Source organism: Rhipicephalus sanguineus, chromosome 4 (assembly GCF_013339695.2).
Source record: "Rhipicephalus sanguineus isolate Rsan-2018 chromosome 4, BIME_Rsan_1.4, whole genome shotgun sequence".
Taxonomy (NCBI): Eukaryota; Metazoa; Arthropoda; class Arachnida; order Ixodida; family Ixodidae; genus Rhipicephalus; species Rhipicephalus sanguineus.
In genome coordinates this window covers 171,356,679-171,381,908 of record NC_051179.1, presented here as the reverse complement: position 1 = coordinate 171,381,908, position 25,230 = coordinate 171,356,679, and the positions used below count along the sequence as shown (strand labels likewise).

The 25,230-nt window shown below is 47.0% G+C and overlaps 1 protein-coding gene across 1 annotated transcript in view; it reads right to left on the bottom strand.

Moving 5' to 3' along the window:
- Positions 1-12,550, bottom strand: part of LOC119391842 (glutathione S-transferase 1) — a 31,779-nt gene extending 19,229 nt beyond the window's left edge. Inside the window, exons 1-2 of the mRNA XM_037659490.2 lie at positions 12,342-12,550; positions 4,985-5,043 (exon numbers count right to left, since the gene is read on the bottom strand). Of these exons, the coding sequence (XP_037515418.2) occupies positions 4,985-5,043; positions 12,342-12,476 (194 nt within the window). The 5' untranslated portion in view covers positions 12,477-12,550. The remainder of the gene's footprint in view (positions 1-4,984; positions 5,044-12,341) is intronic.
- Between the last annotated feature and the right edge of the window lie 12,680 nt (positions 12,551-25,230).

Sequence of the window (25,230 nt, the reverse complement as noted above, 5' to 3'; positions counted from 1 at the left end):
CATAAACGAATGTCATGTACCGCGAAGAGTCTCCTTAACGCATGTAATGTGGCGTGGCAGAAGCGTAGAATGGCTCCAGGCGTCATGACATGTGAATTGCGCTACGAGTTGGCTTATTCAAGGCCCACACATTACAATGTGCTCTGACATAATAAATGATCATCAGCAGCAAAAAAATTAGCAAAGTGAACAGCTGCGTGTGTGCGTGTGTTGCCTTATGGGCGCGTTGTGCGTACTTTACCGACCGCAATATAAGCTTTGTGGCATAGTGCGCACTTCGCAACTGCACTTGCTGTAAGCATTCTACAATAGTTTTAAATGTCTAATGTAACACGCACATACGTTCCATTACTTACGGCATGGTTGAGGTTTCCATCGAGATGGTCATGCGAACGGGGCCCGATTACGCTGTCGCGTTCAGCCCTTGAAGCGAAGCTCAAGCGTCCTCCAACGTTTTACTGGGAATGTCACTTCGACTTTGTATTTTGCTTCCGCAGAGACTATCTGCTTCCTCACACAGATGACGCTTAAGTTCCATGCATGATTCGTGAACCGTCATGTTTGAAGGCATGGTCTTCTATGGTACCTTTTCTTCATCTCCTATACCTTGCTCTTCCGAGACGGTTACCGGCGTCCTGTCTATCTATTTCTTGTATTACAGCATTCGGATGCCGTATTTTAAGTGCAATGTGTTATCTGCAGAACACTTTGCGTAACCGCTAAATAAACTTTCGTCAGTTAGTGCAATAATTAAGCCACTCTTAAAGAAAGGAGACGAGCTCCGCGCGCGTCGTGATGTTCCTGGCAAGGAGCGGGAGCTGGCGAGCGACACGACTTCGAAGGTCATTGCTGCGGGCTAGCTCTCCCGCTAATCAAAAAGACTGTAGAAGGATGTCGTCATTAGCCATTTCCGAGGGTTCTCTTATTTATTTTCGCTTAGAAAGGCTGTTTCGCGTAGTCCCCGGAAGTGCAAAGGAAAGTGCTGCTTTTCTTTCTAGCACTGGAAAACAATCAGACAATGAGGTTCGTATGAGGCTCAAAGCCTAGTGCCTAATGACACCCTGTTTTACGCGGTGTCTGCGCAGAGCGGTACTACATTGGTGGTAAAAAGAACCATCTTGCTCGGCATAAGCGTTTTTTTTTATTTTCAGGAAATGAGGAAATCAGAAACATAACCCGAATTTTAAGAGCAAATTTTATGGGTACAAATAACGTCAGTCCAGTGCAAATAATCATTATGAATACATTTGCTGACGGCTGGATGTGTGTTCCTATTTTCTTATTAGATGCGAAGTATCTTAAGGCGGAGCTCAATCCGGTGGTGGTGGTGGTGGTGTGCGGCGTGACCTCCCTTACTGCGCATGCGCATACCCTCTCCACACACCTCCTCTCCACTCCCCCTCTCCAATCCCCCTCTCCCCTACCCCTCTCCACATACCATCCCCCTCTCCCATACCCCTCTCCACTTCCCCTCTCCCCTCCCCCTTTCCACTCTTCCTCTGAAACGCTGGCTAGACATGCCGAAATTCTCTCCTGCACAACGCCGCGACGAGCTCGAGCGCATGCTCGTCCCCTCCCCTTCTCTCTCTGCTCCTACGCTGCCCCCCTCTAGCCCGCCTGTCGACCGCGTTCCCCGCTCGCCCTGTGAGAATTAACGGCCAGGCTAGATGGAAGATACGACGCGCGTAGCGTCCCTTTTCGCGTTCTACGACGCGAGGTCGGTAGCATGCCCAATGAACGCCAACGGAACGCGATCGTGCATGTGCCCCGGCTTCGCATCGCCTCATGGTCTCCTTTAGCGGGAGCTGGTGTAATTTATTTTAACACGAAAGTGTTTTATGCCGGGGTCCACCAAGTACATCCGTCACGGATATGACGTTGATAAAATGGACGCCAACGGGTGAGAAAGAAAAAAAACCAGGAAAAAGATACCCCGCTGGGAATCGAACCCACGACGTTGCGGCCGCGACGGCAAGCGCCCGACGCTCTGCCGACTAAGCCAACTCGGGAGATGCTAGGCACGGCGCGAACGCGCCTTATATCTTTCACACCTTCTCTTTCGCGGCGGGCGGAGCAGGGCGGTGCCGCCGTCTGTGAGAGGTGAAAAGAAGTAATGCTTCACGATCGACACTTACAAGCGCTTACTCCGAGATTGCACGTGATATCGGAGGTCATGGTTAAAGCGTCTCGATACCAGAGAGGTAGACTGGCCGCGCTGGCGTCGCCGAGGCACCCTTGACGCAGTTACGTTCTTTGCCTTTGGATTCGTGTTAGCGTGCGTCGGCTCATCGGAGTAGTGCAGCTTCCACGTGCACGAACGGGATTTCTCTGCCGCCGACTGCTTCAATTGCGAGAGCACCGACTAACAAAACTGCTGCAATATGCGTTGCAGAAAGGACGCGATTTCGACGGGCGAATGTCGTGCCTTGGTGGAGCGAGAGCAGCGCCTGCGAGACAGAGGCCAGCGGGACGCACGCGTTTGCGGCTCAGGCTACGAACCTCTACCTCCCGCGTTGCTGAAGTGCAGTGTGTGTTATGTATGCATGAGCACAGGCGTCGGCTACCCATTACTAGAAAGCGCACACCGTGCCGTTTCTCTCCTTAATTGACGACGCTTTGAAGAAGTGCATACCGGGTACCAATGTTGATTATGAACTTGTTGATATCATCCTTACGCGCGATTCACGATTTGCTGTGTCCAAATATATGTTCACACCGTCAGCTACCTCAACGGTTTAATCATGATCATGGGCGTTAGTCTTCGCGATAGAGACATGCTGTCAACATGGGTGCATCCACGTCAAACGGTGCTATAGCTGCCAAACACGAATAGACATTGTACAAGCTCTCATATATCATAAGCACTACTTCTGTGAAGACACGTTTCACTTTCGTGTTATACCGATTCCTATGACGGAGGGATCAGCCATGTTTTTTACCGGTATTCAGTCATTTCGCGCTGCCTGCTGTTATAACTAAACGAAGTCGCCGTTCAATTGTATTTCTCGCAACTTCTATGGCTCGCAAACCAGCACTTAGCACTAAGATGTTTTCAATTTTAGTAGCATAAAAATGACATATCCAGGACGTACTAGTCCCTAAACAGCGGGACTTTAGGTCTATGGTTGGGCAATACTTCGGTTTATTTGCGTCTAGCGACAGACAGCAATGCGTGAGATGTGAGCAGTCATTTAAACAATCTAGGAAAGATGCCATTAACTTCCATTTATTGTGGTGTAGAAGCACGGTAGCACTCCGAAGGTCTAAGTTACTTATCCCTGCGACCAACTCTGCATAGCCATCACAGGTTTTCCTTCCGACTCCAGGTACTGAAGCCGTCAGCCTTCATAGCTCAAACATTAGATATGACGTAATTAGCGACGAGCTAGGGCACATAAACAGCGTGGTTGTATTGGCACAACGCGACAACAAACCTTCCTATCTACGACTTTTTTTAGATGCGAAGCATCTTATAGCGGAGTTCAAACCGGCGGTGGTGGTGTGCGGCGTGACCACCCTTACTGCGCATGTGCATACCCTGTCCACACACCTCCTCTCCACTCCCATTCACCACCTCTCCTCTCCACTCACCCTTTCCACTTTCCCCTCTCCCATCTCTCTTCTCCCCTACCCCTCTCCCTTCTCCACATTCCCTCTCCCCTCCTCCTCTCCGCTCTTCCTCTGAAACGCGGGCTAGACATGCCGAAATTCTCTCCTGCGCAACGCCGCGATGAGCGCCAGCGCATGCGCGTCCCCTCCCCCTCTCTCTCCTCTCCTACGCCGCCCCCCTCGCTCACGCCTGTCGACCGCGTTCCCCGCTTGCCCTGTGGGAATTAACGGCCAGGCTAGAGGGAAGACAAGACGCGCGTAGCGTTCCTCTTCGCGTTCCACGACGCGAGGTCGGTAGCATGCCCAACGAACGCCAACGGAACGCGATCGTGCAAGTGCTCCGGCTTCGCATCGCCTCATGGCCCCCTTTCGCAGGAAAGGGTGTAATTTATTTAGAATTACTTGTAATTGGCTTTGAGGTTGTGGTATATAGTCATGAGGCTTTGCACTTGCTGAAGGATCTAATCCTGGTGCACATTTTCAAGCATGATTGTTCGCGTAAATACAACGCAATTCCGATAACACAAGAGGCTTGATCATATTGGCCTCCTAAAATAAGGATAACTGGAGCTAATTACCAGTCAATCTTGCAAACAATAAGTGAACGTAACGAGGAGAATAATGCGTTGAATAAAAAATATGCAAATTATGTAAGGAATACGACACCGAATTTCGTAGTAAACTTAATTTGCGTCAACACAATGTGAAAGACAACGCTACATCGTTCCCGCTCGCAAAGCATGTAACTATTCTCCAAAGGTCCCTTATTCCTATCTTGCTTTTTCGTAAATTGCGTATTTACTGTACTCGTACAACAAAATTGCTGTTAGAGCGCATGCCGTTTGCGCTGGGATATGGCATTAGTGGTAGTTACACTGCGTAACACTGTGGAAATAATAACTGACACAGTGCTCAGTAACGCGAACAGTCCCACCTGGTAACACGAGACGATAATAAAGGCCATGCTTTTGTTTTCTCCAATCGTCCGGAACGATTGTAGTAGCTGCGAATATGTCATAGTCGTAATATGTCGTTGCTTTGCATTGCGATGTGCATCTAGGCCATTTTCAAATGTTTTTTATTGCGAAATGGAAGGAATTGAGAGCACTAATTTTCAACGACGCTCTGCTGCAACTAGAGCTCTGAATAATCAGCCAGAACATGCAGAGGCCTAGAACTATTGCAGTGGAGCCAACAAAGCGGTATTGCCTGAATTCCTTACGTTAAGCGTCAATACTCTAATGGCGGCCGCTGTCTGTGATAGGGCTTTCGAGGCAGGGTTTCCAAATAAAATTTCGGGCAACGTTTCCACTGAGAGCAAAATTGTGCACCTCGAAGCTAAATTACGTAGCGCATGAAATGAAGAGCCACTTGCCTTTCCCAAAGGACAAAGCCATCGTCGACCAGCGTCGGCAACACGGACTGAGGATTGATCTGTACAATGAGAAAAATGCTTGTGGCTTATTCATTCAATAAAATGCTGTAAAATGACGTGCTTGCGGCATTTATTTATTTATTTATTTATTTATTTATTTATTTATTTATTTATTTAATTTACCCTCAGGGTACACAGTGGGAGGGAAAGGGTAATGCACAACAATGAAAAAACAAGGAACACAAAGCAAATGGCATACAAATATAGTCACTAATTGGGGTACAAAGATGAATACTCCGTTCAGGAGAGTTGCTTGTTGGGCAAGTTGGTACATACTTAGTTAACTGAAAGAAGCCACAAAACGTCGAAAACGGAAAAAGCAGAGCGGCAGAAAACAGACAGAGCACAGAGACGTGGCACTAACAACTGGCGTTTATTTCGGAAAAACCTTCCCCCCCAGGTTTGGTTGTTGTTTGTCATCCACGCATGCGTCATACGGTCTGGGGGGGGGAAGGTTTTTCCGAAATAAACGCCAGTTGTTAGTGCCACGTCTCTGTGCTCTGTCTCTGTTTTCTGCCGCTCTGCTTTTTCCGTTTTCGACGTTTTGTGGCTTCTTTCAGTTAACTAAGTATGAATACTCCGAACAACTTACATCATAAAAAAGCAAATGATCAGCAAATATTTTATTTTTCTTACATGGTGAAGGCGAAAAGCAATATAAATCAACTGATGAACAAAGCATAAAGGGGGTAATTAGGTAATCATTGTTTTAAGGGCATTGTTAAATTGAATGGAGTGATCGATGCTTGTTATTGATGCAGGCAGGGTATTCCATTCATTACAAGTTCTTGGGAGATATGATTGGGCATATTCTACTGTGTTGCAACGGGGGACTGTGACTTTTTGTTGGTGATTACGGCGAAGAGAATTGAAGGGAGCAGGTTGTATTAATCGGGAACGAAGTTTCGGATTATGATAAAATATTTTATGAAACAGGCAAATGCGAGTGTGCTTTCGGCGGGTAACTAGTGGGATGAGGTTTAGAGATGCCTTCATTTGGGTGACGCTAGCTGAACGATGGTAGTGAGCCAAAATGAAAGGAGCTGCCCAATTTTGAACGGATTCCAACATCTGTGATAATGTTACCTGACCAGAGTCCCAAACAAATGAAGTGTATTCCATTTGAGGACGGAAGTATGTGGTATATAGTAGTAACTTTAGTGACGATGGAGCAATAAAGAAGTTTCTTCGAAGGTAACCCAGTGTTTTATTAGCTTTGGACGTTATATGTTCTGTATGTATATTCCAGGACAAAGTGTTAGTTATGTGGACTGAGGATTATGGATGGTCATGAGCTCATAACTCCGTATGACGTGCTTGTTTTAAGTATTTAGCTGGAATCTGAAGCTGTATCTTTGATAAAGCGTCCTGCACTTAGACGTCGATAAAACTGTGTCTAGCACGGTTCCTTAAACGGTTTTCGATATTGCTACCGTTTTGGCTGTAGCCTCATCATATTGTTGTCATCATGACTGCATAAACGCATCTTACACCAAGGCAGCTAAAGGCAATTGGCTCTCACGCTCCTTAGTACTACTTGTCCTGGACATCTTTGCCACGCAGCCGGTTTCACGCTGGCGACGGCTGCGCCTCTTGCCGCCGTGCTCAGCGCATTGTTGTCTTGTTCAGCGCTAGGTGTCCCAACATCCCGGCCGCTTCTAAAGCTTCTCCATCTGTCAAAAGTAGCGAAATCTTTTGATCCAGCCACCGCGCCCTACGATGGGCCGGTTGGCGACACGTGACTTCTTGGCCTTCGCACCCAATCCGAAGGGCCCAGCAGCGGCAGCGCTGTGCTGGCGGGAGGTACTGACGCCTGTGTTTTCAAAGGTGGAGTTGGACCATTTTAGTGAGCAGACACTACTTCACGCGCCTCTGTCGCATTGTTTTCGCAAACTAGAAGCGTCTATGTGCCTGATGCTTGAGTGGACGCAGGAATTTTAGCGGGATAGCGTTAAAGAGTTTGTTCGCAGAAATTCCGTTGTCTGCTTCGTTTGTCCTGAGCGAAAAATCATCATGTCTGCGACCGAAATATCAAGAAAGATGCAAACAAAATAAATAATAAAAATCTTCGGTTTCTAGTGAGAATCGAACCCAGGCCGTCTGTCTGGCAGGCAAGTGTTCCACCACAGAGCCGTGATATTGCTAGAAACTGCTCGGGGAAAAACCACTATGTGATTATTATGTAGTGGAAGAAGTCTTCTTAACGCATGTAGTATTGCGTGGGAGAAGCGTAGACTCGTGCCAGGCGTGAAAACATGTGAATTGCGGAAAGAGTGGGTGTTTTAAAGGCCCACCCATTACAAAGTGCTCAGACATATTAAATCACCATCATCTGCAAAAACATCAACAGAATGAGCAGCTGCATAGGTTCGCGTATCGCCTTACGGACGCGTAGTGGGCCCATCGCCGATTCGAAAAAGGAATAGTTATGGCGTAGTGGCCAGTGCGGAACTTTACTTGCAGTAGGTGTTCCAGGATAGTTTGAAACAGCCAATGGTATGCCCACAGACGTTCGTTTTCATGCGGCACGGTTGAGGCATGCACAGAGAACCTAAGCAAGGCTAGCATTTGAGAAGGAGATGCGCACAGGACCCGATTACGCTATTGCGTTATACTCTTGAAGTCGAAGCTGATGATATCTGGGGTTTAACGTCCCAAAACCACTCTATGATTATGAGAGACGCCGTAGTGGAGGGCTCCGGAAATTTCGACCACCTGGGGTTCTTTAACGTGCACCTAAATCTAAGTACACGGGCCTCAAACATGTTCACCTCCATCGAAAATGCAGCCGCCGCGGCCGGAATTCGATCCACTAGGCCACTAGACCACCGTGGCGCGGCCTGAAGTCGAAGCTCAAACCTCCTTCCAGTTTTTTATGTTTTTATGGAACGTTTGGAGCGTGGCCTGCTAGAATGCCGGGCTCCTCTGCTTTCGGTTGCCTCACTGCGCGGAGCACGGAAAAAAAGTTTTTTTTCCCCATTCCTCGAGGTTACAACAATATCTGCTGAAAAAAGATAAGGCTCCGCAAAATCAGGAGCAGTGAATTTGTGCCCACAGAAAATGCCTGGCTATGCGAAGTGGATAATTTTGTAATGTTTGTAACTTCAAGCAGCCTTTCACCTGGCCGGCGTGTTGTTTGTTTGTGCAGATATACACGAACATCATCTCAGCAACGCTATCATTGGTCCGGCATTATTTATGCTGTAGAGTTTTGCGTAGTAGTTAATGTAGAGTCACGCCACGTATTTCTCACAATAAATAGCTCGGGACCACAATACAGCTGCGTTTGTTTATGCCACCGCGGTGGCAACAACACTGAAAGCTCACAGAGAAAGGACCATTTGGGATTAGCATTTTTTCCACACCTTGCCCGTGTTTTCTCACACTGCTATGCGTGAGGTCGAGCAAGGCTTCCTCTTTGAAGCATTCCGCACTATATTTTCCCTAGAAAACCACAATCCTTTTATCGAGTTCGAGTAAATAACACTGCAAGAAACAAGGCTGAAAAAACTCAAACCATATGCTGCACCGATCATCTTTGCCTATTGGCGAAGGCAGAAAAAATGGAAGCCACACTGCAAGCGAATGAGGGGGGGATGTTATGAATTTTCTTATAATTTCGTGCAATAAAACTCAATATGTGAATAAGTGCTCTTTAATCCTCTTGCACCTGCCTCCTCGAAAAGCCACCAAACTCAAGGTTTCTGATTACAGTCTCGTTTCAAGGCCTGTAGGTGTACACGTACCCCAAATTTATTTTTAATTGCACTGGGTAACATTGCAACATACCTTGCATGACATAGAAGCGGCGGAGGTAGTAAAAGGGGGACTGCTTCAAATAAATACATTTTTTTAACAGATAAACATTAAAATGCGCGAGGCACTCTGGGTATGCTATATTTCCCCGATCTTGAAAGGTACAGTGGTTGCTGATATTCCACACATCCAGTGCAGCTCTCTCCTAAGTAAACCTATTAGAATGCTTTACAAACAATATACGCCTAGTTAAAATATCGTGTAACCGTGGCGATACTTCCCAACGCTGACAAGCGCGATGAATCCACTAATAGCGAGCATTTCGCACAGCGCACTACTGGTACTACAAGAGCGCCGGTTGCCCAATGACCTTTCCGAAAGTAGCACTGAGCTGACAACCTCCTCATTTTTCTCGAACTAGAAAACAAGCACGATTAGCTCAGCTAAATATCACTTCTCCTTCAAGTTAACCTGAATTTCTAAACATGCAAAAAATGAAAAAAGAAATGCCCTTCATGATAACTGTTGTAGGAAACTGTTCAGAACCTGCTTCGGAAACGCACGTGTTTTATTTCTAAGTGTAAGGCGCTCTGGAATCGTTCATGTTTGTCCCTGTAGTTTGTAGATGCTGAGCATCTTAGGCCACAAATGTTAATAATTAAACGGTTGAAGCGCGCACTAAGTTCGGTTTCAGGCGTGCGCAATACGTACGGGAGCGAGCGGCGCGTCGTCTGTAAACGCTGCTACTTGGACCCCTCGGGAGGGCACGCGTGGAGTTGTCGCTAATTTTTAAAAACAGAGGAGCCTTAGGCGCTTCTATATAGCCACTTCTAGGGTGCCCCGACGCTCCTCGTCCCCCCTGCTCCACAAAGCGGCGGTGGATCAGAAGCATCGAGGCACCCTAGCCGCTTCCCGCTCACAGCTCCAGTACGACGATAATCCGCCAACGCTGATAATTATGCCCACAAACGAAGCGCCCTGGCAGCGGTACGAGTCATTGCGGGAGTAATTATGGTGTCCTTCAGGGTGATGTTACGGCCGAAGACGCGTGGATCCTTGCGTTGACTGGCACTAGCGCCCGGTGCTCACTGTACCGATGCGCTACAGCTACTCCGCCTACCGGCTGTCTTGCTCACGATGCAACAGCTCAACATGTCATGCGGCATTCGTCGTGTTCTAAAAAATGTTGCAATGGCTTAGTTCGGCTATGCCAGGATAACGTATCATTAGCAAAGGTTCAGTTGAATGTTTTTAGCTTTCCAGATGGTCTAGGATTAGCTTGATTATCATGCTTACTGCTGCTCCAATAACACACACGTGGTATACATATGTGGCACATCTATATTTATTTTGCCAGGCAGCTATTTCGGGATCCGATAAGTTAAGCTTCTCCGCTCTTCTGCGCCGTTGAGCAGCATTTGCGCTCTCCTTCTCCATGGCTAAACCACACTGGCAAACGCCAGTCAGAGGCGCTATCAAGCGGCTCCAGCGCAGTGCCAGACGGCGACTGCACAGCGAAGGCGAATAGCTGCGCGCGCCGGAGCCAGTGCGTCTACCTCGGCTACGACGTCACTCCTCTGGAAGGCGCAGACCGGCGGCAGCTAGTCGAGCGCGGCAGCGGTAGAGCGCGCGGGAGGCGCCGGCTCCGATGCGCCAGCTGTGTGACATCACTGATCCTCGCGCACGCACGGCACGGCTCTTGAGGAGCCACGCGAAACTGGCTCCAAATCAATAGACCTCGCGCAGCTCGCGTTAACATGGAGCAGATTGTAATACAGGCAGGCGACGCACCCTGTCTAAGAAAAGTTGAAAAGTGTAGCAGTATATCGTGATTATCTATTCTCTCCATCATTGTGTATTCAGAGGAATAGTAAACTGTTCAAATTAATGTGTACTATATTTCTTGAAAATTAAATTTGAAAGAGTCACCCCCGAAGTTAGCGCCAAATTTAATCCCATCGCTTATGCATACAACGTGTCATGTGCTGCGGTGGCTGAAAATAGCACCCCTGCTGTCTCCAGCAATTCGTAGATTTAAAGTTTATCATAATTTATACGCTTTACGTAGACCACTCAAATCACTTTTTTTGTTTTGCCGGCTTGGTAATCATCCTGAGAAATCGCTCTAGCGCCTCATTTCGTCTGTTTGCAAATCCTCAAAACGTTTGAGAACATTTTAATCTGAAGACATGCATCATGTCGTGTTACATTGTCACCCTCTGCTTTCGTACCGCAAGGCAAATTCAAGGAAATTTCAATTGATCCACCAACGGTGCAAAGAATATCCCTGTTTCTGGCTTCGTTTTGTTAATATAGACCACCACATCTAAGCAATATTTAAGAGAGACTTACTGACTTTTGCAAAACGCAGTCTAATATGGTGCATGGCTCCACAAACGTGATGACTTAGAGTCGCAGTTTTCCTTGAGCTATAAATCGTTTTTGCTAGCTCTGTAGCTTCCCACAAAAAGCGGCCGAAGTCTGCTGTCTTTTTTTTTTCTGTCGTTAATATCCCGTATGGTGCATCGTGACAAGCACAAGTGGAAGGTAAATGCATGACCTTTCGATGGGTAATATTTTATTAATAAATTATCCATAAAACATGTTATAAAAATAATGACATCACACGTATTTTCATGAGGTGTCAACCAACATTAAACTCTTCGTAGTAAACGGTTGTTATCTACCATGTAATTTTCTTGTTTTATTATAAGTTCAAGAAGTGGTATGCGCATTAAACCGACTGCACGGGAGCTACATTGCGACTCAGAATCAGGGTAAATAAATTTGCGTCTGACATAAAAAATGCATTTATTTTATCCATTTCTGAATACTGTCTGTTATTTCTAGTGGCATCGAGAAATATCCGCTACGTATGAGCCATATGCTTTACCAGGCCTGAACTACGAAAAGAATCATTTCAGCGGGGCTTCTTCAGCAATCCGCAGAAAGAAGAAACATGGGTCAATTCAGCATTATCATAGTACAGTGATATGTTAAGCATATTTTTCAATTTAAGCAAAGAATCTTACTGCCATCATATTTAGACGTCCATCTTGTGTGCGTGCGTGCGTGTGTGGTGGTATTAGCTTATTGTATCTCTCTATTTTATATTTGCGGAGGCCTCTTGTTAGAAACACATGTTTAAACTACTAGACTCTTCACCCCCTCTTTCCGCACTCCTGCTCTCTTGATCATATGCTCTGACTGTGCCCATTCAATGTGGGCTCTGATCTGCAAAATAAGAAGTGGGATGAAGCTCTTCGAAGTTCGGACATCGCTCTTCAACTACAGGCTGTCCAGAGGGCCCGGACCGTCACCGAGAGTCATCACCTCCCGGTTGCGTCCTGGGTGGAGCCACCGACTTGATTGGGAGCCCTAGGCCTCCCTTCATCATTTTCCTCGGGATTATTAAATTAAGGTCTTGTCACTGACACTGCGCTAGAGATTATGCAATTTTCATGACTCTTACAATGATTCGCACAGAATTCTGTAACGAAATGTCACCCGTGGCAGAATAAACACAGGAGTATCGGCTCACCTTCCGAAACTGGGGAGTCATGTGCTCACCAGCCATGAAGTTGACAGGGATCAGATTCAAGCTGAGGTTCAAATGCCGAGCAACCATGCGCACGGCCCGGCACGGTGGACTTGCATCCATGTGATAGAGCTCCATTGGCACAGGGTTGTTCGCGAAGCCTGTAGGTGCTCCTAGCTTATCTTGCTTCAGCGGATGCACTTTACTCTGGGACTTCTGTGCCGCGAAAACACAACGAAACAAAAGTACAAGGCGGTGAGTGCAACCTCTTACACGGAACGCGAAAGCAAGATCCAGTAAAACACACGCGGACAACAGAAGAGATGACCTTGCTCTCGCAAGTGTCGCACGAGGCACTAACGGCATACCACAGGAAACAGACCAATTATGGAAATTAATATGATAGAAAATATCATTAGTTGAAAACCGCCATACATGCTTAAATTTCGTAAAAATGTCAGCTCTGTTAAACGAAGAAGGCACGGAAAGAGCTGAGAAAAGGAGTATGCGGAATTTGTTGACACTATCATTAACTGAGTTTCTTTCACTAGCATTTAAAAAGAAGGAGCTCTCGGAACATGCGTGAACATCCTTGTTACCGTTCTCATAGGTTCTAACATGAACCCAATCAGCCAACAACTTATGTTTCGAAACCGCAACGTAACACAAAAGACAACCCATAACATACTTTCCCTTACGCAATAACCTGTACTGTTTTATTCAGCCTGGCGAAGGCAGGTAAATGATAAGAGGTTACGCTCGATGAATCTGAAGAAGCAAGGCAAGATAGTTGCCATGTTCAACATTGGCTGCTGCGATGTGCAGTACCCATGGATTAAAACGTGAAAATCAAGGGCTACGTAACATAAGTACTTTCCATGACAGCGTGTACAGATTGTGTCATATCGGCGGAATTTTATTGCGATAGCAATTCAATGGCACTCTCGGCTGGTTTTTGCCCTCGCCGTCTGCCGGCACCGTCGCCGTCAGGGCCCGTGTATATATATATATATATATATATATATATAGGCAGCAGTCGGCGTGTCCAAGATGAAACTCTTTATTTGGTCGAACTTGTGGCCGGAAAATGGAAACTCAAACTATATCAATGCACACTGTACACTGATAGCGGCGAACAGAGCGTCTGCGTCGTAAAACGGCTTAACGGTAGGGCGAGTGGGCATTTATACATGCGGCATCGAACATTTGAGCCTTATCACTGGTGGTCGCATTGGTTACAGAATGAACTCAACTGTTCACGTTTGCGCGCTCGAGCCTATAGGAAGATTCTAAAATAATTTGGAAGGTTCTCCGACATGCGGGCGCGGTTTGGGCAAGACAGTGATTATACGTGTAACGGACCAGTTACAGAGACATAGCAAAAGAAACGCGCGTGGCGTTGTCCCCTTCTGAAAAAGCAGCGTTGCCCCCCTCTGAAAAACGTTGCGATCTGGGGAACGTCTTCTGCAGCTCCTCACACGCGACAGCTCTGATCGTCTCGCGCAGGTCGTTGGTTCTAAGCGCTTGAACAACTCTGTAGCTTGACGTGGGCATGCCGGTTGTATTGCCTAGTCCGGATTTCGAGCGCTTTTTCTGTTGTGGTGGCCTCCGAAATGAATTCCGGGACCGTCTTCGGCGGGTTGCCACAAGTCCGTCGCAAAGTTCCTCCTTCACTCCCCGCATCAGGAAGCGAACCTTTTTTTTTTCTTCGGGCATAGCGGAGTTTGCATGATGAAATAAGCGACTCATTTCTTCGGCGTACAGCCGGATGTTGTCGTTGGCGAGCTGTACACGGGTGACCAGAAGGGTTTCAGCCCTTTCTTTCCGAACGACGCTCGTGAAGGTGTTCAGAACTCCGGTGCCGAAGAGGTCCCATGGTGTTAGCGTGGACAATCGATTCTGGAACCAGGTCTTTGCGCCATCAGCATTCATCAACATTCGTTGGCACCAATCTTCGCTCGCACAAAAGCGAATCAGTACAGTTACTTTGCTCGTACGGTCGCGGATTGGAATTCTTTGGCACATTGCATATTTACCTCCAATAATTAATTTAACGAAATGCAGAGTCATGTTTTGAACATCTAGAGTTCTTAGTTCCTACGTATCTTGTTCCTATCATGTGCGTGTTTTTTTTCGTTCCGTTTCATGGCCCTATCAGTAAATGAGTTTCACTCTGTTTATGTTGTTGCCTCTGTTCATTTTTGCGTTGTTTGTATATTCACTTTTGCATTGTATTGTAACGCCCATCCTGCTTGAGCCAATCTATAGGCTTGCAGTATTCCAAATAAATAAATAAATAAATAAATAAATAAATAATAAATAAATAAATAAATCTTTAAGGGCGAAATATACATGGCGTAGCTTCTAGTCGACGCCCCAGTTCTTGAACGTGGAGTCCCGGTCGTATGCCTCTAGCCAGCTTTTTGGATCATTGCATGGTAATCCGCGGAATGTCGGCGGCTCCCTCGGTTGATGCATGAGGACCGTTGTAGGCGCCACAGCGGCCGTCATTGTCGCTGTTGTCTTCTTCGTTGTGATCCTGGTCTTGTCGGGTAGGGGTCCATAATCTGTTGCAAGGCTTTGCTGCCTGCGGCTGGCTCGCTCGTCAGGGTGGGCGTCGATGTTCCCTTGACGGCGTGGGCTTGGCTCACGGATGGAAGGGGGCGTTCGGTACATGGACCGGGAAGCACCTCCACCAGATGTCACGGATTCGTGACGTCTGAATACAGTAGAGGTACATGCCTTACTTTCCCAACGTTTCGTGTGTGTGACTCTGGGATGAAATGCCTGAGTTCTAGGCCGCCTACATTCGAAAGCATCCCAAGGCGTTTTGCTGGCGTTACCGAATCAACGCTGACACTGAAACTCCTGAATGAGTGCAATTTTTCTTTAGCAGCGGAAGCTATTTCGGCTGACACTCGATTGGAGTTCACTTGCCAGAAACTGGTACACTCACAGATGTAGGGGGAGTAATGCAAGAGTAGAGCGACTGTATTACTCTCGCCAGAGTTCTTTAACGCCGTGGGGGAGTAGTGGAGAGTTAGCCGCGGAGCTTACTCTTTCCTTGAAGGCACAGTAAAAGAGACCGCGAACTCTCTGCTACTCAGATAGAGTTCCCAATCCACGGAACTCCCGCCCCGACGTAGCGTGAGCAGGGTCGGGAACTTCCTGCCAAAAAGAAGGAGTACAAATTAGCGCGAGCTTCTGGCCGACGCCGCACAGCGATATATAACTGTCTCTTAACCATAATCCTCCAAGCGCAGACGCCACAGGTGTCACTTTAATGTGCAATTTAACAGGATAGCCTTCAGTAATAACAAAAGAAAGGGTTTGTGATCCCTTTGGTTTTTAAAACGTCAACAGAGGCAGCTTCGAAGCCTCGAAAATCGGCAACTTCTAACGCATCGCCAACTTAGTTTAAGACACAGACTAACTGCCACTAAAATAAGGTAGACACTAAATTATTATTGCAATAAAAAAGAGCCGTAAAAAAATGCTTGGCAGGACACTTGCCGTAAAAAGTCTAGTCAAGACAGAGCTCACCACTCGGCTTAATCTTTACGGGTCGCATTCTGAAGATATACGCGATCTTCCTTCCCAAATGAAATTCGCTTCTTCATAACACACAAACAGCGGCCGACCACGAATGACATTGAATAAGGCGTATATTTTCTCGCGCAATCGACTATGCGCCAGTACATCGGCCGTTTCAGTGTACTGATTTGCATCTCAATCGATAGGTGCAACTATATACATAACCGATCGCCAAACACCAAATTGAACGTGCAAGAAAGTATGCCATCATGTTAGTTCAACAAGGCGTAATAATTGACACGTGTGTGTCAGCGAAGTGCCGGCGAGTGCGCCCGGCGGCTTTCGGTGGCTGCCGGGGTGCTTTTGCTGAAAGCACGCCGTAACGATGCCCATCGCTACTTCTACAGACACCGTGCGCAAGAAAAAAAAACGTCAGGCCTGCGCGGAAAGCGCTGCACAGTCACAGCGAAAGCTGGAAGAGCGGAATTTCTAGAGCCCGTTATAAACTCTCTTGTGGCTACTAATACAAGTACATTAGCAACGTACCCACTACGCCGCAAATCATAATTTTTGTGAAGTTGGGAAACACCCACCACGACATTATTCGTTATTCTGCGAAGAAGCGAGGTACCATCTGTGAGGCATTATGTGCACTTTGTTATTGCGGTGGTTGATGACGATGAAGAATTATGGCTGAGTCCTTTGTCATGGGTTGGAAGCTTTAAACCACCCACTAGTTACATTATTCACATTGTGTGACGCCCGGTCGTTATTTAACTGTCCCACCATGCTTTATAACATCCGTTAACCGGACAAACGGAGAGCGAGAGAGAGAGAGAGACGAAATTAGCCTTATTGAGACCCTGGTGAAATGGATCATGGGAGCCTTATGGGCTTCCTTGGCAACCAATAGAAGTGCACTTGCGAGGAATCCACTACGCTATAAATCTTCATAATTTTTGTGAAGTAGGGAAGCAGCCACTATGCAATTTTTCGTCATTCTGCGGAGAACCGTGGTACTCGCTAAACACCTGTAAGGCATTATGTGCACTTTGTTGATGCTGTGACTGATGATGATGAAGAATTATCGCAGAGGCCGTTGTAATGGGTTGGAAGGACTGAATAACCCACTCGTTGCGCAATTTGCATTGCGTGACGCCCGGTTACAGAATTCGTGTTTGCGCGACGCCTGGTTGTTATTTTACTCTCCTCCCACACTACATTACATAAGTTAATGTGGTTCCTTCCCGACATGAAGCCTGTATAGGGTCTTTTTGCAACGGAGTTTCGAGCACCGGAATGGCCCTGAGGTCAAACACTGGGTTCCCACGCAGAGGACCCAGGCTCGAACGTCGTTCCATCCTGGAAATTTTTCCTTATTTTCTTTTTTTTCTTATTTCGTGCGATAGTGGTTACGGACACCGGCGGCGGCAGCAGCGGCGGCGGCGGCGGCGGACAACTACGGTGCCAAAAACGGCCCTGTAAAATGGTTCATTCATGTAAACTGATACTAAAGCTGTACTGCACACTCCTTAGTACAGGTCGGAATTGCGTATCCTTAACCCCAGAAGCGCCGACTGCATGTACACACGTACTTGGCAGGTGCGCTAGGCCTACCTTCGCTGGGAGTCATACGGGTCATATTGAGTGCAGCCGATCTCGGCGCAAGTGGCTGGCGAATGTTGATGAATGCGCATTTTAGCGTCAAAAGCTTTTCACTGTTACATAAAAGTGCAGTCGAGGTAAGCGAAATTGCGAGAAACGCCAGAGATGCGCTTGCATTGTGGTTACGTGGACCGGCGTTGCTTTTCTGGCGTACATGCTGCGCCTGCCGCGGCACCGCATGTCTGATCGGACGCCAGATCGTAACGTCGTAAAGTATCCGTCAGCCAGCCCTGGTATAGGATTGTCGCAAGTGTATTTGTAATCCCGTGCCTGCAACTCTCAGACTTGGGCATGAGCTGCTGTACTGCATTGAGCCGATATGATAGAGTACCAGCTGATATTTGCAGCGATTCCACTCCTGCGCCAACTGCGCCAAAGTGCGCCAAATTGTATTTACTGCGCCATCCTGATAATATCGTCGAAAATTGCGCCAAACTGCGCCAAAGTCTCAGGTTTGGGGGCGTCTATCACCGGCAATCGCACCGCCGGCGCGTCAGAACATGTGCAGCTTGATTTTGGGGCTGCCAAAGTCGCAACCACGGACCAAGAATTATTCCGCTGAATAAATAGCGCTCGTGCGTGCGTCCCGAGTAAGCCACCATGCCATGCACGGTGCCGACGCAGCTTCTGTTCTGCAAGTCGGTTCTACAGCAAAATGCGCTCTCCGCAGAGGCTCGTGACGTCTAGGCCTATCGGTAGCGAGAAAATTGCGACGGCGATTCATCGGCGGACGTCGTCTGTTCCCGAAACGCTCCTGATAGCTCGTTTCAAGCGTCGCACGGCACGTAAGGAAAGCAATGTTCAGTAATAACTACATGCGTGCCGCTAAAATGTCTGTCACTTCTGTTTCTGCACATCGCGGAATGAAATCTGGGATCGCTAGCAGTAGATATGGAACGATATCGGATTTTCCTTGCTTCGCGTTTGTGGAAGAGCACGCGAACGGTGGGAACGCGTTGACACTTTTCCTCAGATATACTTTATCCATGGATTTTCATCCAGAAGAGCTTTTTCATAATTCCTTCCACCAGCACATCCGAGTTTGTAATCACTCTGCGGTAAGTACCCCCTAAAAGGCCCTGCCCTTTCGAGCTCACGAGCTAGTGTTCCAATTCGAATTTTTTGCTTGCTTTTTTAAAAATGTCATCTGATTAATAAAAACGCCAGGTCTGCGCTGAAACTGCAGCACAGTCACAGCGAAAGCTGGAAGAGCGGCGTTTCTAGAGCCCGTTGTAAGCTCTCTTGGGGCTACAATACAAGTACACTAGAAAGGTACCCACTACGCCATAAATCACAATTTTTGTGAAGTTGGGAAGCACCTTCTAAGCCATTATTTGTCATTCTGCGGAGAAGCGAGGCAGCAGCTACACGTCTGTAAGGCATTATGTGAACTTTGTTGACGCGACGACTAATGACGATGAAGAATTATGGCTCAGCTCTTTGTAATGGGTTGGAAGCTTTAAACGGCCCACCAGTTATGTAATTTGCATTGGGTGACGCCCAGTCGCTATTTCCCGCTCCCGTCATGCTGTATAACATACGTTGACTTGGGAGAGAGACGGGGGGGGGTTGCAGAATTTTCTGAGACCCCGAGGAAATGATCATGCGCTTATGGGCTTCCTTGGCAACCAATACAAGTGCACTTGCGAAAAACCCACTACGCTATAAATCATTGTAATTTTACTGAGACCCCGAGGAAATGGATCATGCGCTTATGGGCTTCCTTGGCAACCAATACAAGTGCACTTGCGAGGAACCCACTGCGCTATAAATCATTGTAATTTTTTAGAAGTAGGGTAGCAGGCACTGTGCCATTTTTCGTCATTCTACGGAGAGCGTTGGTGCCTGCTAAACGCATTAAGGCATTATGTGCACTTTATTGATGCCGTGCCTGATGACGATGAAGAATTATGGCAGAGCCCTTTGTAATGGGTTGGAAGCATTCAACAACCTACTCGTTGCGCAATTCGCATTGTGTGACGCCTGGTTACAGAATTCGCGTTGTGCGACGCTTGGTGCTTATTTTACTCTTCTACCACGCTATATTGCATTTGCTAATGTGGTTCCTTCCCGACATGAAGCCTGTATAGGACATTTTTGCAAAGCAGTTTCAAGCACCGGCATGGCTCAGAGGTTGAATACTGGGCTCCCACGCAGAGGGCCCAGGTTCGAACCTCGTTCCATCCCTGAATTTTTTCTTATTTAGTTTTTTTTCTTATTTCGAGCGATACTGGTTACGGACACCGGCGGCGGCGGCGGCGGACAACTACGGCGCCAAAAACGGCCGGTGAAATGATCTCATAACAGCTTTCGCTGTAAAAGCATATCTCCTGGTCGGAGCAGCCGCAAATGCGCAGCTGTAGCGGGCCCGTCGCTGACGGCCCACAGTGAAGCGGCTGCGCCATGTTACACGTTCGCCCCTCGCGTTCGAGGGTCATTAGCTGGCGGTTAAAAAAACTCAGTTTCGCTTAAGGGTGAAGCAATGAATGCGATATCAACAAATTGTATTGTTAAACGAAGTAAGGCTAGCAGCTAACTCTTTTGGATCCGATCTCGCGTAACTCAACAAAACGCTGGTTTAAGGGGATAAGGCCGCTCCAGGAACCGAAGCGTTTTCGTGCTGTGATTTCTCTAAACGCGAAGTAAGCGTTGAGAGCACAGCAAGTTTACGAGCCGTCTCCTGATGCCTCGAGAGAGCGCGCGCGCAAGCGACAGTGCCTTTCGAACCAACGAACGACGCGGTTGTCCCCCCACCCCCGCCCCCCTCTGCTCCCCTGGCGTCCCTTCATGCTCCTTACGAAAGACGGGCGGGGCGTTTCCTCTATGTTTGATGAGCAATCGACGGCAGGCCCGCAAGCGGGAAGATGTTATCTCATACGCTCTCCGTGCGACGGAGACAGACGGCCGGCTAGTTTAATCTCCGCTTCAGCCGCGTTCGTCACCAGCGCTCGCGAGCTTTTACCCGCAGCTAGAATGCGCGTGGTGATGTTATTAATTTGGACTTTATACGGAAAATTACGGCAACAGCGACCGTAAAATTCCGCCTAGAGTGTCCATATAATTGCTATCACAATAAAAATTAAAAAAAAATTAAGGAGCTGTGAAGTGGATGATAAGCGAAGCCGTTTCGTGCATGGCACAAAGGTGACATGGTGTAGGACAGTTTGGTATGTAAGGCCAGGTTGTTAACGGCCAGGCTGTTAACTTCCAATACGCAATAATAATGCTAAAGCCTTAGATGCTTTATCAAACACGAAAATTGACCGTCGGCGGCATTCGATTGATGTAAAAAATAATCATGTGATGTTGTCATCATCACGTCATACATCGTCAAAACTTGTGACGCTAACATGGCGTCATATATCGTGATGTCACGTGATGATGTAATCACATGACATCGTCGCTTTACACTGCTTCCGTGATCGGTGCACCGATCAAGGAGGTAGTGCAAAACCATGTGAGGTGCAGAAAGCTTGCAGAGAGGGTGGGAGAGGATCAACCCGTCGATCGAGAAGAAAAAGAACCTGGCTTTCGCCTTGGAGTTTTCTTAGGGGAATGCATTAGGGACAGTGTGGCTCTTTGGCATTGAGGCACTGCTGTACATCACGGAGTTTGTCTACCACGTCTGCTGATAACCACATAGATGTATTTAGAGTTTTATTTCATAAATTGCAATTTTATTTATCCGGTATTCTGTTTATTTGCTAGTGTCGAAAATAATCGCCGAAGAGGTTAATCCAGAACACTAAACTGCATGAATCCTTATTTTTTGCAGGTTATGGTTGGGTTTCGCATTTACCTACGCGTACGCGTTCCGCATAGGAATGGCCGACACGGCAGCTTGTGACCACTGCGGAAGTGATGAAACGATTGAGCATATTCTGTTCGACTGTCCACAGTACTGTTCGCAAAGATAGTCGCTTTGCAACGCGCTTGATACACTAAACGACCGAACTCTTTCGGAAGAAAGAATCCTGCGCCACCGACAGGACTTAACGTCACAGAAGAAGGCTGTGCAGGCGCTAATGCGCTTTCTGCATTCAACCGGTCTATCGCAACGGCTCCGATAGGACGTCCTGCATGTGTGTGTATGTGTGCATTTTTTGCTTTGTTTTTATTTTATCTCCCTCTCTCTCTGTCCTCTCTCCGACCCCTATATCCCCACCCCTGTGCAGGGTAGCAAACCGGTCACTCGCACCAGGTTAACCTCCCTGCCTCTTCCTTTTAATCTATTTCTCTCTCTCTATTTTTTCATTAGCGAGTGAAGTATGGAGTTCTCCTGATATGATTTTTTTTCGTGAGAATTGCAATGATTCCAAATATTTCTAGTCTTCATAAGAGCCCCATAATAATTTTCAGGTGCTTAAATGTTAATGCAATATGCTTCTGTAGTGCTCTCCAGGATGTAAAATTTGCTGCTCCAGAGTGCTCCCAGATGCAAAATTATCTGCTCCAAAGTGCTCCAAGATGAAAATTTTTCCTGCTCCAAAGTGCTCCAAAATTGGAAATTTTGCTGCTCTAAAAATTGCTCCAAATCAGAAGTCCTCGATAGCATCACTGTATTTGGAATTTACTAAAGAAAACGGTATTGAATATTATGCTGTTTTATAGTAAAAGCTCGATGTGCCAACAGTATCCCAATAGATCATTATATACTTACACGTGTTTCGTCTATATTTGCTGTTTAAATACGCACAGCAGAGCTGTTGCCACTGGCGCTGGAAGGGGGGCAAAACATCATGGATATATATACCAGTTACCGGGTGCATGGTTGTGTGCAGCGCCAGTAGCGCATATGTTCAGTGTTGCTGTGTATTGTATGAGTGAGTGTGCGGATGTGGGTTCTGTGTATGTGTGAGGTAAGCTTCCGGCATTTCAGCAAGGCTCACTGTTACATTATAGAAAACGCACGACGGTTTTTTCCCGTTTTTTTTAAACGTTAATCTTAGCAGCAAGAGTGGTTGTACTCTTGGAGGGAGTTCATGCGCTCTAGCCCAACAAGCATAGTAAAACTCTGTGAGGGAGTAGCGTAATTGCAGCCGAGAGTCTATGTGCTCCATTTCAAAAGCGTGACTTAACTCTGGCGAGGGAGCTTGTTCACTCTCATTCAGCCAGAGTACCAGACCTCTGTCGAGAGAGCGTGCCTACTCAGTGCAGCAGAGAGTTCCCAGCACTCCTGAAAAGGGAGTGAAATTTGGGACAAGCGTTTACTTTCGCAAAGAGAGTTACTAGAACTGTCTTATCGCTGTGAGTGTACCTTCACCTGTTGGGCGAAAGACAACTGCGATGCCCTCCGCTCGCTTTTTCTTATATGTCACCAACATAAACGGCTCATCTTCGCCCATGTCCTCTACATCACCTAGGTCATAATTTGACGTCTTATCGCCGAACTTGTTCTCCCCTAAGCGAGTCTTCTTGCTATCAGCTTCATCGTCATCCGTTGCTCCTGATCTCGTCGAAGCTGTTTCACGGTTGAGAATGGTTAAGCGTGGTGGCTTTATGATGTTTTGTCGCGCCTGCAATCCCCCAGGCTTTTCATTGTGTCCTGTAGCATCACTCATATGGCTTGACACACTTGGACGAGCCACTTGGACGATGGCTGCCAACTACCGTAGTGGCTGCGCATTAGCCAAGTCTTTGCTAGAGAAACACCGTACATCTAAGGTGCCGGGGCCCCGGAGTCTTCACCCGACGTCTTGTTAGCACTCCGAGGAGGAACCTGACGTCAGCGTAAAAGTCCAAGATAGGAGAAAAATTCGAACCCCGCACAAAAACAGCGACCGAGCAGAAACCGATCTTCTTCTCTTCCTTCTAGAGTTTATTTCTTCGCGCCTTGTGAAAAATTCGCTGGGGCTCACTTGTCATACGGGACCAACGACAGGCGTTTCTAGTCCTTCACGCACAACTATAAGGATAAATGAAAAAAAATGAAATGACTACTGAGAGCCTTTGGGCTGAATAGGTCTATGTGCGAGCACCAAGCGGATAACACATTGTTACGTCTAGTCGTACATTACATGTGCACTAGGCATTGTGTATTAGGGTACGGCTCTCGTGTGGTAGTCAGGGCGTTCACCAGAATGGAAGATCTTTTATGAGTTGGTTCGTGAGTGAAATTACAATATAAATGACGTGTCGGAAGCTGCTCTGTCAACACAATGCAACAGAAAGCGAGGGAACTTGAAAATCTGATTTATACGTAATTGTAGCGACATCACCGGGAGAACTAGACAGCATATCATAGAATAACCTTCTCAGATTGTCACATAATATGCGCCACCGTGCTTTCATTTCTTCTGAATAAAGAATTGGCGCTTGAGAGGAAAGTCGTGCAAGTTCCTTAGCGTAACATGCGTGAAGTGTACATTGACATTAAAGTTTCCTTTCCGTGCACCTAATCTCCATTTCTTTCATACCACTTTCTTTTCTTACTACTTCTATTTAATTGTTACTCGTATCATTGCAGTTGCCGATGTACCCTATAAAAGCGCGTGGTTAGTAAATAACAAACTAGTTGAACGGGTGTGCGCCATTTTTCATTTCTAATTTTTTCCATGTGCCTCTTTATTTATATTCATGCACATAGTTTGTGTTAAGCATGAACGTCGCAAAATGCTTATTCGTGCCAGACTGATCAGAGTAGAGAGAGTCGCAAACTCACGTGCGCTGACGAGCTGGGAGAGCAGCAGCACCACATCTGAAGACGCTCTCGTGCTGGAAACTTCAAAACGTCCCTGCGTATTGTGGTGGACCTTGTGAGCTTTGAATAGTGTGTGCATTTTAATAAGAACGCTAACGTCACCTATGACACCGAAACGAAAGGTGCATATACGTAATATCAGCAATCACTATTGCAGAGGGCTGATTGATATACCGTTAGTGCCCCCCTTCCCCTTTATTTGTTACTCGTAACTTCGTTCTGCCGAGCATGTAGCCGGAAACGCGCTTGTGCCTACGAATATTTTACCGATACACACCCGGCGCCTGCTATTCTACGTCTCCCACAGCGCCATCGGTGCTCGAATATTTCACCAAAGCTACGGTTCGATAAAGAACGCCAAGGGACCGCTGATCGTAAGGGGCCACATTTTGAAATGAGCACCCATAATCTACCTAGGGAGAGGTTGAGTATTCCTTCACCGATTAGAAAATAAAACCGCGTGTTCTCGGCCAGCACTGGGTATCGAACCTAGTACCTCCCTTGTTAAAGTCGGATGCGCCACCTTTGCGCCACCGGTGCTGTTAAAAAAACACTCAACGAATAATAAATGCGAAGCATTTCATAGCGAAACTTTGGTACTTTGAACCTATCTATCTATCTATCTATCTATCTATCTATCTATCTATCTATCTATCTATCTATCTATCTATCTATCTATCTATCTATCTATCTATCTATCTATCTATCTATCTAGCCGCCTACGTCTGGGCGCTCTCGCGATCGCCTCCTTAACTTGCTGTAGACCAAAATCGGCATGGGAGGGTAAAAGTATTTGAAGAGCGTGACAGTCCGTTAATTGCAAGAATAACATGAAAATCCTGTCACGCACGTCATCAAACCCTTTCCTCCAAACACGTGTGGCATATACCCGTTTATCCCGGGCCGCGGTGTACGGCTATGCACCACAGGTGACTGACAGTTTATATCTAACAAGGAACGGTGAGAACAGACATTGGTAATTTAAATGTGATA